We start from the raw sequence: 17,647 nt of genomic DNA, 5'->3' as shown, positions 1-17,647 counted from the left end.
TTCCAGATGGCTAAGAAATTCAAATTACTGGAAGTTTGCTCTATTTATGTGGGTCTGAAGTTAGCTTTTTAAATACATTATAATGGGAAACTCCCAAAAAAGACAGGTGCTGGTTTTGTTAGTTCTCTTAACAAGCCTAGAAGGAGTGGCTTTATCTACACCTAATGCTTGCACAAAACTTATTAAAAAAATATATTGCTAAAGAAGTGTGGCCATTCTTTTGATGCCATATATTTAGTTTTCTCATGTAATCAGAGAATAAATAACAGAAAGCTGGTAATTAAACATATACTTGGTAGTTGAATAGAGTTTTGTCCATGTTCAGTTTTGTCAAAATGAAATGTCAAATCTGTAAAATCTGAGTTAAATTTCCTCCTTTTCTCTCAACATATCAGTGAATTTAGTCTCCAAATGTAATAGAATGGGTCAGGCCTAATGCTGTAACTTCAGGATGCTTTGGTTTTGCCCCTAAGTGAGATAAATGTCCTAATTTTTCTGGAAAATATATACGTACAATTGGGGAAAAAAGACTTGCTGCTGGCTTTTTTTCTGTATTCCTCAGGAACTGTTTAAGTAAAGAAAAAGATCTCGGAGTCTACCTACCAGTTCCACACAATCAATAATGTGGCTTGATTTGTTTTGTGATTGATTGGGGTTTTTTTGGTAAATATTACTTTTGCTCATATTTACCTTTGTTTTTTAACATATATGCAAGCAGCATTTAGAACACAAGGAGAAACTGATGTTGCTAGGGGATGGCAGGCAATTGTGAGATCAAGTTGGTCTTAATACAGAATTATTCAGAGATCCTGAATTAAAACCGAAAGAAAAAATATCCATGGCTGGCAAATCTGACGTATAAGTAGATATTTTGAAAAATCTTCTATCACCCTTCTTCCTTAATTCTACAACTGCTGTGTTACTGACTTGAAATGAAAAATATGCTACATTTCCTATAGCATAAAAATTGCACATACAGACAATAGCTTATATATTATTTCTTTAATATTTGTTGTCAAGGAAATTGAAAAAAATTTGATGTCTTTTAGATAACAAGTTAGATTTGAAATAGAATTTATTGGTCAAATTTTGAGGGTAGTAATCAATAGTAACACTCCTCAGGCAAAGCTGCCCCAGAAATCAGTGTGAATGAACAATTATAGATGTAATTTGCTGGAACTGAGATGAGTGTTTTATAGTTGACTGTAATGGCAGTTCTGCCTGGGCAAGTACCAACTAAGTAGTTCAGACATGGGCTCAAGATTATGTACTTGTATGCAGATTTTCAGCTCTTCTTTAGTCATTTATTTAGATACCCATAAATTTTTTGTTGAGTTCCAAAGCACTTTAGCAGCTGTGATTAGAATTTTAACTTTTTTCTTTTTTTTCCTTTCACAAACAGCAAGTGAAATGTGTTTCTAGTAATATATTTCAGATTCATAGATGGAGGAGCCAATGGTATTTTTTTAACTGAGGAGATGAACTAAGACATTTTTAAGCAGAAGTGAAGGATGTCTAGACAGAATACAGTATGTTTGTTCTAATCTTTGAATGTTACTTTTCTCAGCATTACTACATCATTAAAATAATGAAAAGAAAATACAGTATTATAGAAAATTTTCATTCCAGGACCTTTCAAAGAAGTGTGGCAGAGCCTTTAATAGGAGTATGAAATATTTACAAAATAATATGCTTGCTGTCAGAAAAAGATAAGCTTAACCAACAAAAACATTTAATATCACACAGATGAGAATCGCATTCTGTAGTAACAGAAATTATAGTATATTTCAAACTTTGTCCAAACTGAATTATAATTTTCCACCTCTTAAATTTTTCCATTCCATCCAATACAGACTGACATTGCTCAGAGAAGATGAAAGATTAAAATAGATTTAAGGTAAATATGCCTAGACATGCAGCAACAGGACCCAGGAAGGCTGACTTTTATGAACAAACTTCTAGTGAAACTTTTCCCAATTTACTACCAAAAGGATGTGATGAGTCACTGAAAAAATTGGTGTTGGCAGTGTTCACCAGGAACTTGCTCTGGATTTGGGTTTGTCAACAAAATGGTTTTCTCCTGAACAAACACAGTGCATTCACCATAGTTACCTGCTCAGCCTATTCAGTCTAAAAATTGTAAAAGGAGTGGGGGAGGAATTGCATTAGTCTCTTTTCAAATGAGAAAAAGAGAAGTCTGATATAACCTGCATTTTGTAAAAAAAAAAATTTAAAAAAAAAAATGAAAAACAGCAGGTGAAATGGAGACACAAGATGCTTCAAGTGATTGTTAGAAGTTGGGTTGTTTGCTTGTCATTGTACTTACACTCCTGCATTTTGTCTAACATTGAACAATCAACACTTCTTGTTCCTCTTGCATTTATAGGTAAAAATTGGATTGTGTTGAAATATTAAATAATATAAACTGAATAAATACCCCCTACTCCACCTGCCCCAGTGAGTGCACCCAGATTTTTCTTTGTCTTGGTCAGTAAACCAGATATAAACCACCTGCCAACCAACCAAAACAAAATCCCCAAGAATACCTAATAATGCAAGGAACAGACTGAAAATCAAAGGTGTTATACTGGGATCATCTCAGACATTCCCAGTAGTTGGAGCAGCAGGCCCTCTCTGTTCAGGAATGTGTACAAATAAGTACAAAAATAGATTTTACAGGGCAATATTTTACAGATGCAGAATTGTGTGCCCTTCTGAAGATTTTCTAAATATCATCAGTCTGCTTTCATAAAAATTAAACCCATCCAAAATCTCAAAACCAAACCTTTGTAACATTATATCTTTAATCTGATCAGTTGCAAATGATTCTGTGTTCCGGAAAAACAACAAATTCCTTTGTAAGAAATTTCCCTGGAGTCTTTGGTGTGCAAAATCAGAAATAATCTAAGAAATTAAATATCAACACCACTCTTGTACCATAGCCAAACAAGCAATAGTTCTGAAATGAAAAAGATACTTCGTCTCAGCCTGTCGAAGAGTAGTGATGCGGTTAATCAAATGATCAGTCTAGCTACAGAGTTCATTTAATATTGCAGAGCCATCAAGAAATTTCCTGATGTAGCTTCAGTATCTTCAGAAAATATGTTGTAGCTTGTTTCAGTGCATGTTTGAGTTTGAGATGAGAAGCTTTATATTTATAGTCTCCATTTTTTTCTCATCTTTGTGTAGAAACAAAATTGTTTGTCTGTACAATGCGTCAAGTAGACTGATGTCATGTAGCAACCTTTCACTATCTAAAAGCTAGCTGCTTTTCAGACAGGCCTGAAGTACAAGAAAAAAAATTAAAAATTAAAGTAATCAAAGGGTTAATAGATGCGCTGTGCAGTCTCATTTGCAAGTAGGTTTGCTGTGGAATTTTTCTAGAACAGAGCCCTACGGGTTTTTCAGCCTCATTTCTCAGTAGACTGCACAAATGGTGAGAAAGTAAGTATTTTGTCTGACAGCCATTAGAGTATCATTATTCACCAAACGTGGAGGTAAAACAAAAAAGGTTTTGAAATCCCATATCAAAGTTAGCTAACTCTGTCTTAATGAGTGTCAAGAAATCTAATGCTCTTTGTTAGTTTGTTTTTGAGTGACACTGAGATGCAGGACAGAGAGCTTACAAATGCTATAAAGGTTGTGATCACTAGTGACTTAATTGCTTTCCTGCTATTGCCTTTATGGCACATATTACTCATAGCGTTTATCTTTCTCTTCATAAAAAAGAGAAGTAATTGTCTAAATGCATGCTTTTATTCCTTTACAGCAGTGTGAGCCAGCAGAACACTTTATGTGAAAAAAGAACAATGTTTTGAAACTTGCTTTCCTTATGGGAGCTATTGTCTGCCTTTCTATTCAGTGGCTTTTCTACTAATATATTGAAGAATATAATATCTTGAAGTCAAGCATTGGAATAGGCTACCCAGGAAAGTGGTTCCGTCACCATCCCTGGAGATATTTAAGTGATTTGTAGATGAAGTCCTCAGGGACAGGGTTTAGTGGTGGACTTGGCAGTGCTAAGTTAACAGTTTGACTTGATGCTCTTAAAGGTATTTTCTAACCAAACCAGTTCTGTGATTCTAAGGAGGCCCTTCTCGCCCATCTATTAATTTGATCATTGATCTTCTCCCTCTGTATGTTATTTCAGAGCAAAGAGATGCATAGCAACTATTGTTTCCAATATGATGACTTGTGAGTTTCTCTCAGCCCTAGATCTGTGTCCCAGAGTAGATCACAGGGTTTGTTTAGGCAGTCCTTCAGGTACAGTGTAGCTAAATAAATTTTCTTGATTTCATTTTGTAATTTTTTCTTAACATCTCCCTTAGGTACTTGCAGACAGGTTTGTAACCACTTGATTGTGACCTCTCTACTTTCACATTTTATTTTAAATACTGCAAATTTTGTTAAAAAAATTTCTGTAGTACAGCTAAAGCTGCTAATTTTTCTCTCTCTAGATTCTTCATGTCCTTATTTTTCAAAGCTCTTCATACTTTTGGATGTGTTTTGTAATGTAGTTTCAAGACTCTGACTTGCACCTACCACCCATCAGCCATTGAAACCACCTTCCCAAACAGTTTTTCCTGGTTGTATTTGTGAAGAGTTCCTTGCAAATACCTGCCAGACTTAATTCTGTTACTCTTATCTCTGAAAATTTCTCTTACTCTGTGATGGATGGGAAAAAGCTTGACAGAGGCTCGTGTGCCCCACAGATGCCTGTGTTGGTGGCCAGTTGTTCTGTCTCTTCTGTGATTTCATACCATTCTGCCTGCAGCTGTGATCTCTGTTCTTAAATTAAAATTGTGTGCTCTGGGGACCATGCTGTTTTTCTGTGTCCAGAAAGCTTAGAGCAGCAAGGTCAAGTGACAGATTTTAGTAATATCAACTAGCTTGCCTCTCTTTAGCATTGTCAGTGGACATATTTTATAAAGAAAATGATAATTTTATTTTTCAATAAACAGGTTTTTATTTTGTCTTTATGCTAATTTAGCTACAGTGATAAGCTTTTCAGAAAAATTTCTTGTGTTGTATACAGCTGTAATTAATGTAACTGATTTTACCTTTGCCATGCAGTTGATCAGGGAAAGAACATTTCAATAGTCTGACAAGATGATCGATTTTCTGTTCTGTAATCACTGTATGCTTCAAAGGTTGAATAATGCAGCCTAATATTTGGGCATATTTGGGGATGCTGAAATTATAGTCAGAAGCTGAAAATTGGTTTCACTCAGTATAGCTTTGCTGGTTTGTGAGATAGACTTTCTTTACCTCAAAGTCTCAATTATTCCCTAAAATCAACACTTCAGACTAATACCAACTCCCTGTAAAATTACTTGTACAAACTCAAGGCTATCATAAGACAATCTTTACACCACATTTCTAGTAACCTGCAAACAAAATATGAACCCTTCATTTTGGAAATTGGGGTAGTGTGGTTTTAAATTGGTTTAAATTACCATAGGAAATGGCACAGTAAGAACTTTATTGAAGGTATTCAAGGCATCATTTTAAAAGCTTGTTTTTTCAGTAGTGATGTGTTAACATACCACTATAAACAAGGCTGATCGCACCCAAAAGGATTTGCACCTAACCATGCATCAGTTCTGCTTATTGGTTGTATAGAGCTCAGACCCATGCAATGATTCAGCTATACATTGAATTATTTAGTTGCTCTGATTATCCCTATGTAGCTGGTTTAGCCTGGAAATTGTAGTAGAAATTTCATTACTCTTTCCTTCAGGTTTTTAAAGAAGAAAAGGAGTTCAAGTGTTTACTATTTTCTTGCCTTGCAAAAGGGAATCATGACTGCCAAAACTGATTTTTCCATTATGCTCTTTTTTATGCTGGCAATATGTTCTGTTGTGTAAGCAGGTGGAAGAACTGTAAAAACAAATCTTCATTTCTAAGTTGGGAAATGAGCAAATCTCTCAAAAGTGTTTCAGTGTAGGGCTGTCTAGGGCAGTGGTGGTCACTTGGCATTGTCTGTGCTGCTCTTCTGCTTTAACTCCTTTGTCTATGGCTGCTGTTCCGTGCTGGCACCTGTGAGATGCAGTGAGGGACCTGGCAGAAGGGAAGGTGAGAAGCTGAAGGCTGAATTTCTAGATTTATACATGAGTTTTAGAATTCTGTTTGGATGTATTTGTATTAAGAATTTGGTATTAAGAATCTGAACCATAAGTTATTTTTCTCCTGAAATTAATACATATATGTTCATCATGAAGTCCAAATTAGAACTTCTACGTAATATATAGCAAAATCACTCACATTGAAAAAAGTTATTTCCTAGTGATTGAAAGCAAATACCTGTAGGCATATTTTAATATGGTGAGATAATTTAAAACTTAAATATATGATGTGTATATATATATATGTTATAAAATAGTAAACACTTGACACAAATCACAAAAATAGCCAAGAGATCTCTCTTAAAGGTACCTTATAAATCAAACTGCATAGTGGTTGGGAGAGGGAATTATTATTTTCAGGTTTTTTTATGGGCAGCATTTATTGCTAGCCTATGACCAGGAGCAGAGCATTCATGTTCAGCAGGAGAGAAAACTGCTGAGAAGAAGAGCTGCAGGTTGTCAGAGGGAAGAAGTTTTATGGTAACATTTTGACCCTTTTTCAGCTAGAGCAGAACCCACTGACTTCAAATTCAGCATTAACAAGTAGGTCCAGTAGGTTATGCCATACCAGCTGTAGTGATAGTGACATGACCTGCAAAGACTGGCAAATCTCTTAAGCTGCTCTTGCTTTGGGAGCTAGAACCCATGAGCTTTGAACCTGTAAGATGTTATCCTGCATCATGTCCTGACTTTGGTACAGACTGCTAGAAGAGGCATTGCCAATAAGATAAATAAGTCTTGAATTCTAAAATGGTGCTGACATAAACGTAAGGCAAGCAACCAGCAATATGTGAAAACAACTTCAAAGCAGAATTGAAACAATGTAAGTAGGCAACAAAAGCATTGATATTACTGAGCCCAAAGTAATACTTAATTAGCTAGCTTATTTTTTCCTTAGGCTCTATTTCAAAATAAATTCAGGTTTCAATAGGAACTTGAAATGAACCATTGATTTACTTTTCCAAAGTCCTGAGGAAAAGGGAGAATTCATTTAAAGGCAGGAATTTAGCACAGATGAAATATGGCCTTTCTATGTGGAAAATGAACGTAATCAGATACAGCTCAACAGAACAGCCTAGATGTCAAATTAAGCCCTTGCATGTGAGTTACAATGTAAGCATTTCAGTCTGACCCTGGCTCAGCTTGAGTGCAGCTGCGGTTTTCTGGGAAGAGGTTGGTACCTCTGGGATCTCCTGCTTCCAGCTGTGCTCTGTGGAGCAGTGCAGCAGAACCTGGAGCTATTACCCCTGGTAATAGCTGGGTGGACTCACTCATGCATTTGTTTGACCTCTCTCTGGCTCTGCTGGGGTCCATGAGCTCGGCCCATGTGGAAATCAGAACAGATTTGAACCTATTCTCAATAATACCTTCAGAAACAGCAAGGAGACTCTAATCCTACCACACCATGTACCCATCTATGTGTATTTTTTGTGTTGATTAGTTTGGGAGTATGTGTATGTGTGCTGGCATCAACAGTTACATTTCTGATTTTGGTGCAGAGGTAGTATTTCTTTGCTCTGTGATAGGTGTACAAGTAAAGGAATTGTCTTCTTTGTGCTTTGTATATACGTGAAATTTGCATTTCCCATACTTTGCACAGTTGAACACTTGGCATTTCTGTCTCAAACATCAAACTGTAAGTACTGGTGTTTTGAATTCTGTGGGTTGAAAACAATAAGCTGTTATCAAAAGGCCATTTGGAGAAGGGCAACTTTCTGATTTCAAAAGCCAGGAAAACCCAGTTCTGGACCCACTGTGGTGACAAATATGCAGTTAGCTCAGTGTACTTTCTGTGGGAGTTAAAGTGTATAATAACCTTACAATTATGATCTTTGAAGATGTTCTGCATTAAGCATTTAGAATGGTGGATGGAAACATTAATGCGTGGAGGGGCATGTGGCTATCCTTATACACGTGCATCTCCATGGATGAAGAGCTTATTTGTGACAGGAAGCTTTCCAAATGATGGTATTATTATGTGAGCTGAGGTTCTTTCCAAGAGCTGAAATACCGACAGAATTGAGCCAGAATGGATGCTGGTAACTTCTCTGTAATTTTCTAGAAGGTTTTTTGTTAGGCATTATGTACTTTAGAATTTCTTTGTATTAATAGTGAAAAAACTGTAAATCTAGAGAATATTTTAAAAACTTACATGCTACATCAGCTGGTGGCTGGTTAATTGAGAAGTGGGAAATGAAATCTCTCTTTTTTCAATCATCTGTTAAATTCAGCAATGGAAAGTGATCAGTCTGTGATGGTAATTGGTGGCCTGTGCAAAATGGATGTTACTCTGTCACTCAGGATCTCACTCCACAGACTCCTGATGGCAAAACAAAGAAATAAAAATCTGTTCCCTTGTGTTGCAGGTGGTTTGAACAGGGAGGTCCGGGGCAACAAACAAATAAACAAACAAAACCCAACAGACTAGAAGTGTAGTCTCTGTATATTAAGATACAGATTGCAGGTGTATTATTCTTTTAAGGCCTGAAATGCAACATACTGACAAACCTTTATTTATTCATTCAGGTTCACATCTGTCCTGGTTTTACGCCTTTTGCAGTTTGGCATAATATTGCTTAGAACAAGTAGTCTGTTTTCTTGTACTTCACAAAAGGCAGCAGTTCAGTGTTTCCTTTTCAGATGTTGGCACCTCTGAAACTTTATATATTGAAAACTCTTTAATTTAGAATGTTAACAAATGCTGTTTATTAAAACTATGCATTTTATGAAGACTAACAGGCTGTATAGTGCATTCTAGATTTTTACAGATGTTACATTATTTATAGACATGAAAATTGAATAGTCTATGAACTGTGATTTAACATCACTTTCATCATACTTCAATCAAAATACTTTCAGAGGCTGGTTTTAACATTAATTTGGTCCTTGTAATAGTCATGGTAATTTTCAATGTTTAATACAGTTCATATATCATTTCAAAGTATTTCATCACTTTTTAAAGAACAATAATTCTTTCATTAGAATTTTCTTTCTCCTGCTTTTTAACAGTCTAAGCTTGATGTAGGGCAATGCATTTCTGGGAAATACAGCAACAGCTGTGGGTTGTAGTTTCAGGATGCCTGTTGATAGGTAACACACTCAAGTGCAGGGGTTACAATCCTGTTTTCAGAATTCACGATAGCATGGTATCAGTGTGATAAACAGAGTCATGTTAAGGCAGAGTCTGGTAGCTGTAAACATAAAGTGCAAGGGCCTATACTTAAAAATAAACAAGTGCTCAAAATAGAACCTAGTTTTTCAAATCAGTTCAACACTATTTAAAACTATGAGACAGGTTTCAAATGGGATACAAGTAGCATTTAAGAGGTTGCTATTATGTAGATGTGGTACTTGCATGTAAGTATTAGCAACTCATATTTATGAAGTGATACAGGAATGCACATCAGAGCCATCTGGTCTCCAATTATTGTTCTTAGAAAACCATAAAAATATTAGCATCATGTGTGTAGTGAAGTATTCCTGTAACAGAAATGAGGGATATCATACGTTAAGATAGTACTGGAGCCTTTCAGCGTCCTCCCAGTGACTTTGAAAATCTTGAGCCATTACAAAGGCACTTTTTTTTTTTCAGAAATTGTTTTAAACCCCTCTGCAAAGGCTTACATGATTCTGAGTGCTCTCCAGTCCTTAATCCTGGCTACCTTCGGGCTTTCTTGAGCTCCTTTAACTGTTCAAACCTTCAGCAGTACAGCAAAAGCAGCTGTCATAAATTTGTTGAAGTGATTGGTATTCACTGGTAACCTTAAAAACAGGCAAGCCATCCTTTTTGTCAAATTTCACACATTTCATGGAAAGGTTTTAATGAGATTTCAAGGATGCTGCTGTCCTTGATGAAATGAGATTATTTACACCCCTTTTGTGTTAGGCTCACTGAAACTGCAGAACTATTACTGTATAATTTTTTTGTGTAGGGGTGCAGCATATTATGACATACATATTTTGCTCCTCTTAGAAGATAAAGGGAAAACAAAACCCAATGGTGCAAGTCAGCAGTCCAATACAGAAGTGGCTCCATTTCTTCCCAAACCTGGAGTGGCAGCAGTGGCACCTGCAATACCTGCCTCATCTTCTAAGAGCACAAATGGAGCTCCTAACACAGTTTCTGAATCAGAAGAGGAAAAAGCCAAAAAACTACTTTACTGTTCATTATGCAAAGTGGCTGTGAATTCCCTGTCACAACTAGAAGCCCATAATACAGGTGAGTATGCATACAATGCAAGTGAGTCGTGTGTTATTTTTAAAATTCAATTTAACAAGCTGGTTTTCTGACACTGGTAGTCATGCTTCCCTGAAGTCTTCTAGTTAAAAATTGAAATGGCAAATTTAAATAAGTTACTAAGAATTTAATGTGTCATGCTTGATATTTTATTACAGCTCTAATTTTTTTTGAACTGTCCTTCGTGTACTTTATAAGCTTTTAGTTGACAAAATCCCTACAGTCCATGTTACCTAATCAGATTCCATTGTACCTCCATAGGGATAGTAGTGCTTTCTGTAACACTAAGGTTGTTAAAATGTCAGTGGTCTATGTCTTTCACCTCACGGTCTCTGGTGTCTGGTTTTTTTGCTGGTACAACTTATAGTAATTTTTGTTACTTGATATGTTTTACAAGTTTTAGAGTGGTCTCCTTAGATGTCCCATATGTCCTACAATATTTTTGTTATTATGAATTGGATATGCTCCCTTTAAAAGGCAGCAATCTCTAGTGGGCTCTGGCTGGTCTGTGATGGGCTGGTGATGTAAATCTCGTTAACAAAGTATTGAATTTGGTTTCACAGGCTGTAATCCATTCTTTAAATGGCCAAAGCAGCCTTTACTTCCAAATAAGAGGATGCTTTTTGAAATAGTCATGTTCCTAGGTTTGAGTGATTGCTATGGTTCCTCTTCCAGTCCTTCCTTGGCTTTTTTTTCATAATTCACCAGTATGTGGAGTCAGAGAGGCAGTGGCTCAATATGTCTGTTGTTCCCTTTTCATACAAACCCTTCTTCCATTGTCTGGCTTCCTCTTAGATCAAGGAAGTGGGAGCTACGTTGACCAGAAACAGAGTCATCATTAATCCTAATGTGCAGTGACTTTAACCATTCTGTCTTGAAGATAAACACGTTGGAAGTCTGTTAGTTTAGGACCAGATAGTACCAACCAGGCCTCTGCTTGCTCACCTCCCACCCCCACTGCGGGATAGGGAGGAGAAAATCCTATATAAAGTTTGTTAATTGAGACAAGGACAGGGAGGTTTTCAGTTTCCAATAATTGTAATGTGCAAAAAACAGATTCAACTTGAGACGAAGAAACTTGGTTTAATCTACAGGGAGAAAATGTGACCAGATCTCAATACCTCCCTCCCTCCCTCCCTCCCTTTTTTCCGGGCCCAGATCCCTTCACTGCCGCCTCCCTCTCAGGAGAAGGGGGGGATTCAGGGTCAGTTCCCAACACGGTGTTTCTGCCGCTTTCCTCCTCAGGAAGAGGGCTCCTCACATTCTTCCCCTGCTACAACACAGGGTCCCTCTCATGGTAGAGAATCCTTCAGGAACCCCTCTGACATGAGTCCCTCCCACAGATGCAGTCCCTCAGGAACTGCTCCAGTGCAGGGTCATAGACAGGGTCACAGCTCTTTTGGGAACAGTCACCTCCCCTGACACAGGGGTCCTCTGGTGCTGAAGATCCACATCTGCCCCTCTTCATGATCCCACACATGCTGCAGCTTCACATTTGCCCACCTGTAACAGTTCAGGGACTACAAATCTGCATTTACCCTACTGTGGTCCTTCAGGGACTGCTCCCCTGTGCTCCTCCATGGGTTGCAGGAAAACATCTGCCATCTCACCACAAGCTGAAGGGAAATGTCTGAACAGCACCTTCTCCCCCTGTTTCTTTTCTGACCTTGTGGTCTTTGCTCTGGCATTGCTCTCTCACCTCCTTCTCTGCTCTGCAGGTTGTTGGTTTGTTGGGGTTTTTTTGTATTTTTGCAGTTTCATTTTCCCTTTCCTGAATATGTTACTTGCAGAGGCACATCCAGCTTCCCCATATCTGCTTGGCTTTGGGCAGGAGCAGGGCCAGAATTGGAACCACGGGACCTTCCAGCAGCTTCTATCCAGCAGCCCACCCTCCCCTTCCAAAACACCACTGTACTAACCCAAGACAAGTCCCAGTGATGATGAATATGGTTGTGTTGCTCGTCATTAACCCACTGTGTCTCCTTTCCCATTAGGCTCCAAGCACAAGACCATGGTCGAGGCTCGGAACGGTGCTGGTCCCATCAAGTCTTACCCTAGACCTGGCTCCCGGCTGAAGGTGCAGAATGGCAATAAAGGCTCAGGACTGCAGAACAAGACATTTCATTGTGAAATCTGTGACGTCCATGTTAATTCAGAAATTCAGCTGAAACAGGTAGCTTGCATGTATCTGGGGCTCTTTTATTGCTTTCCATTGCATTGCAATATTGTAGGTAGGATGTAGGTCTGTGTGTTTTGTCAAAAAGTGAACTTAGTATTTCTTTCCTGTCAACCCACAATTATTTCTAAACAGTGGACCACGGGTTACATTCACCTAATTGCTTCAGCTGGAAAAAATTGGGCTTGAGAGTCATAAGGAGGTGGACAAGGTGTCAGAATAGCATAATAGATCTAGATTAAAAAATTGTTGTGAGTCAGAAGAGAGAACTTTTTTTCCCAGATGAAAGAAATTCTGGGTTGAGGTTCCTTGAATTCCTCTGGGTGCTGTTTCTGCCTGCAGGGATATTTTTTAATATTACTATATGAGAAGGAGTATGTGACTTGAATGTGTTGGATTAGGATGATCAGCAAGAGGGTAATACTGTAGGTGTGTCTAAATTGCGTAGAGCAATGATATCATTAGCAGGGTAGCTGTATGAACGTGCAGCTCTGCTCTGTCTGACCTGATTAGCCCTGGGTTCAGAGCCTTGCCAGTATGAATGCGTTGTTTCTGATACTCAGATGGGGATCTCTAGCTGAACCGTGCTGAGCTGTTTTGCTGTGTCCTCTCATTCCCTGTTTTTTCAGTTATCTCTAAGATAGTATTAAATTGCATGGTGTAGCCATATCCCTGGGTACAGGTTCTTCCTTCTACTAATAGTAGTACATTATTTATACAGCTGAACAGCATCAGCCAGACTGAAATTTACCACCTACTTCTGAATATACCTATGACCCAGTCATTACTGCTCTGCCTTCAAAGCTCCTCAAGTGGAAAAATGAAATACTAGCTAAAATATCAATAATTTGCAGAGCCTGTCTCAGATCACAGGATTTTCTGTATGTGATTGGGTTTTGATTCTCTATTTGATGTGCTCCAAATTGTTACGTTCAATTTAGCAAAACTCATAGCTCTGTCTAAAGAACCTGCTTTATCTTACAAACAGGGGCTTAGGCATATCCTGCTGATAAATCAATTTCAAACTCAAAACTGAGAAATGTTTAAACAGCTCATTAAATGTGAGGATATTTATTTCAGCACATTTCCAGCCGAAGGCATAAGGACAGAGTTGCAGGAAAGCCTATGAAACCTAAATATAGTCCTTACAACAAACTGCAGCGCAGCCCAAGTATTTTAGCAGTAAGTATTTTTATTTCTTATCACTGCTTATGTGAATTTGTGACCCTGGGAGCTCCTACCTCTCCGAGACAAGAACATGACAGACCTGGCTCTTCCACACTATCTCTGCCCCTGCAGGCTGCATCTGCACGGGGATCAGATTTGAAAATTGTTATGTATTCTGTCTGCCCAGCCAAAGGCAAGCAGACAGTACTGCGAGTCCTATTTACTGCTAGAAGGAAGGGAATAATCAGTGGAACTGGGAATGAACTGTGTGCCCCATGGAAAGGTATCAGCTCTGCAGGGTTGGTGCGTTTCTCCTTGCAGGCTCTAATGTGTATACTCTGTCTTTCTGAGTGCCTGTGATCACTCACCATTATGACACATGCAGTCAGGGAAAAGGATAGAAGTTGTTAAGATATAAAAATACTAATGCCCAGCCAATGCATACAGCAGAACAGAGTCCTGAGTGGATACATTATGCAGGTGCAAAAGAGTTACCAAGTGTCTAGGAGAACTGATTGCCTGTTTGCCTGCTCAGGCTAGGTCTATCCCTGGCTATCAAAACACCTCTCCTGCCTTTGTGCCCCTGGCCATTCCCCTTTCATACCCACCCACATTTCCAGGAATTCCCTGAGCTGGTTCTGCCAGTCAGGTACAGCCAGAGTTCAGGCTGGCTCTAGAACAGCACAGATTGCATGTTTATTTACTTATGACTCAGCCTGTGTTTTATTCATTAGGCAAAAGTGCATGCCACCTATGGCACAAAAACAAGTTCTTGGTTGGAAGGAGAGAGATGCAAATGTGTGTGCAACAACAAGCTTGTGAAAACCCTTTAAAAGCTGAAATATTAATATGTCTTTGTAATTGTAGAGAGGCGAATGAAAATGCTGCAGGGTTTTCTCTACGTCCCCCCATTTGTTAGGTTCTGTGCACACTAATCTTCATTTGTGTGATACGCTGTTTTATAACCTATTGCATAAGGAGAGCCCTCTGCTAACATAGGAAGGACATGAGTATCTTTTCCCCCACAAGACTGTGATTGTGGTGCAAACCATTTTTAGTAAAACTGTAGCGTACATTTTTCTGGTTAGCTTTTTCACCACAAGCACCAGCAATCATTGCACACTGTAAGATGAGTAATAATTATTTCAGAGAGAATTCTTTATGCTATTGATCTTAAAAAATACTTCTGAAAAGAGAGGTTCTACATTGGCAAGTAGCAAGCTGACTATAGACAGGTATAATAGCAGTTTCCCATCTTGACCACTCTAGTTTTCTAAAATTCATTTTTGCCAGTGGAAAATTTGGCTTTTAATATTGAAATCTTAATCATGGTTTTTAGTGTTTTTTGCACAGTTATGATAATATAATTTACATTCGTTCATTATGTTTCCTTCTACACATCAGTGTGGCTGCCGCTACACTCAAGATTTTTATGTATCTTTAAGTATACAATTTGGTTGCTTTAATTGTCTTGGGAGTAAGATGTAAATGTGTGTAAAATTTCTAAGCAGCTGACATGAGGCTTCTGTGACACACCACAGAGTGCCCTTTGTCAGGGTTCATTTTTTCCCTCATGTAGAAGTGGGTGTGGGGAAAATTCTATTTGCATTTCTTTTTTGTGTGTTTTATTCCAGGCAAAACTTGCATTCCAGAAGGACATGATTAAGCCTCTGGCACCTGCTTTCCTTTCATCTCCTCTTGCTGCAGCTGCAGCTGTGTCGTCAGCTCTGTCCCTTCCTCCCCGTCCCTCTGCTTCCTTGTTCCAGGCACCTGCAATACCACCAGCTCTCCTCAGGCCAGGCCATGGACCCATCCGGGCAACACCTGCCTCCATACTTTTTGCACCATACTAATGTATGGTTGTAAAAGAGAGAGAACTATGGCCAGTAGAAGGGTAAAAGAAAAGTGGGATCGAGATTTTAAAATGTCTTTTTTGAAATGCCATCCAGCCTGTAACACCTCAACCAGCCACACCATAGAATTCATCACTGATGGTACTGCATTTTGGAGTCCGGACTGTTCTCTTACTCAATTTCTTTTTCTTTAATGCAACCAGAGAGTGATTTACAGAAAAATTTGCTCATAAAACTTGCACCGGTAAAGATTCATGCATCTTGTTTGTTGTTTTGTTTTTATTGTTTGTTTTTTTTTTAATTTTGCAATGTGTATGATGCACCTTGGAATCAATGAGCGTAAAATCTTTTCCTGACAGACTTGAAAACTTGGGTCTTCCTCATTCACACTTATGTAAATACTTCGCTGAAAACGAATGGGATGTAATCTAATGTGGAAAAAAAGGTAGATGAACCAAATGCTCAGTTGTGGATAACATCTCAAAAGTAAACTGCGTCTTTCTTTTTTTTTTTTCCAGTGTTCTCCTCTTAACAGGAGTTGTGTACTATCCTAGGCTCCAGTACTGGTGTATCTTGTGTAGTACTAAAGATGTATCACATGTCTGATTTTAGTATTTTTAGTTTCTGTGCAAATGTCTGAAAGCAATGCAGCGCTGAAGCTTTTAATTATTTCTTTTTTGTGTCACAGTTTATTTAGAGAAACTAAAAATAGAAAGCCATATAACATATAGTTAAGATCTGTACTTGTTTGCTACTTTAATTTAACTTATTTTTGTTGTTTCCTCACTGGTGTTGCTAAGCAATGCTTACAGAGAAAAAATGCTTTTCAATTGCACATTATCACAACTTACATACATTGTTCAAGAAGAAAATCCATGTATTTGTACCTAAATATCCTTTTTTTCTTCATTTCTAACTAGTTTCCTCTGTAATGATGCTGCATAATGTTGTGGCTCCCTAATGCAATAATGTACAGAATATAAAATATTTATAATTGAAGGTATTCTCTGTTTACTGAATATATTGCAGTAATGCCCCACCTACCTTCTTACATCCCCAACCCTTTTATAAAGGTGATGTCAATATACAGTACTCAGACTGAATTCATCATGTGATAATGGGGACAAGAGGTGGAAGAAAGGAAAAAAAATAGAATTAACTTTTAAAGCATCTTTATCTGCAATCCATTATAGTAAAATGTCTGTGTATTTTTTTAAATGTACCTTTTCAATAAAATAATGAGAAAAACATCCATGCTTCTTGCGTATATTAATTGGTACAGAAAAAACCAGCCTGGAACAAATTTAGCTAAAGGAGTCTTCAGGAGCAGGCAAAGTATCAGAGTTGCAATAAAGTACAATTACAGAACCTGTGTTTACTTCCCTTGTATTTTAATGTCTTTTCCTTGCTACATCCTGTTACAGCCTTTACTGGGGACTTTTTGCTGTACAACTATAAACGTTCACTACATTGGAGATTCAGAAGAAGAAGCAGTAGTCAGGTGGGTAATTATGGTTTTATTATTGCAGCACCAAAATGCTACAACATGGTTATGCCATCTCTAATTGAGATTAAGGCTTAAGTTTTATACCAGCTAGGGCACACCTGACACTGGAAGCAGCTCACTTTGGAGCCAGGACTTGCTCTGAAGCATGGCCAAAGTAGACAGGTGCTTGATGCAATATGCTTTTGAACACAGGTGCTTGGGAAGTTTTGAAATTATCTTTTCCTCTGCTAAAAATCATAGAAACATGGAATTTTCAGGGTTGGAAGGGACCTTTAAGATCATCTAGATCATCAAAAAGCTTAATTTGTTGTGTAAAATCTTTTCTTTGTTACAAAGTGAAAAGTAAAGAATCTAAGAATAAAAAGGCTCAACTAAAAGGCTTTTAGAGTTAATACAAAGACAGCAGGGCCATTAAAAAGCCACAACAGCCGAGAAATAAAAATGTTGGGAACTTCATTAATACAGAAATTACAGACCAATACATACCTCATAACTGCAAAATAATAGAATTTTCTTCAGGTGTAATTCTGTCTGATTTGCAATATTCACTGGAGAAGTCAACTGTGCTGTGAGAGGATAATT

At 37.9% G+C, this 17,647-nt stretch overlaps 1 protein-coding gene across 7 annotated transcripts in view; it reads left to right on the top strand.

Moving 5' to 3' along the window:
* The window catches only part of ZNF385B (zinc finger protein 385B), a 125,053-nt gene extending 108,248 nt beyond the window's left edge, over positions 1–16,805 (top strand). For all 7 annotated transcript variants that reach the window (XM_008505070.2, XM_030454651.1, XM_030454653.1 and 4 more), the window contains 4 exons: positions 10,099–10,344; positions 12,357–12,535; positions 13,619–13,720; positions 15,340–16,805. In XM_008505070.2, the coding sequence (XP_008503292.1) occupies positions 10,099–10,344; positions 12,357–12,535; positions 13,619–13,720; positions 15,340–15,558 (746 nt within the window). In that variant the 3' untranslated portion in view covers positions 15,559–16,805. The remainder of the gene's footprint in view (positions 1–10,098; positions 10,345–12,356; positions 12,536–13,618; positions 13,721–15,339) is intronic.
* Positions 16,806–17,647: the final 842 nt, after the last annotated feature.

Source organism: Calypte anna, chromosome 7 (assembly GCF_003957555.1).
Source record: "Calypte anna isolate BGI_N300 chromosome 7, bCalAnn1_v1.p, whole genome shotgun sequence".
In the NCBI taxonomy this organism is placed as follows: Eukaryota; Metazoa; Chordata; class Aves; order Apodiformes; family Trochilidae; genus Calypte; species Calypte anna.
The sequence above is the reverse complement of the archived record's forward strand: the minus strand, read 5'-3'. Positions and strand labels throughout refer to the sequence as shown.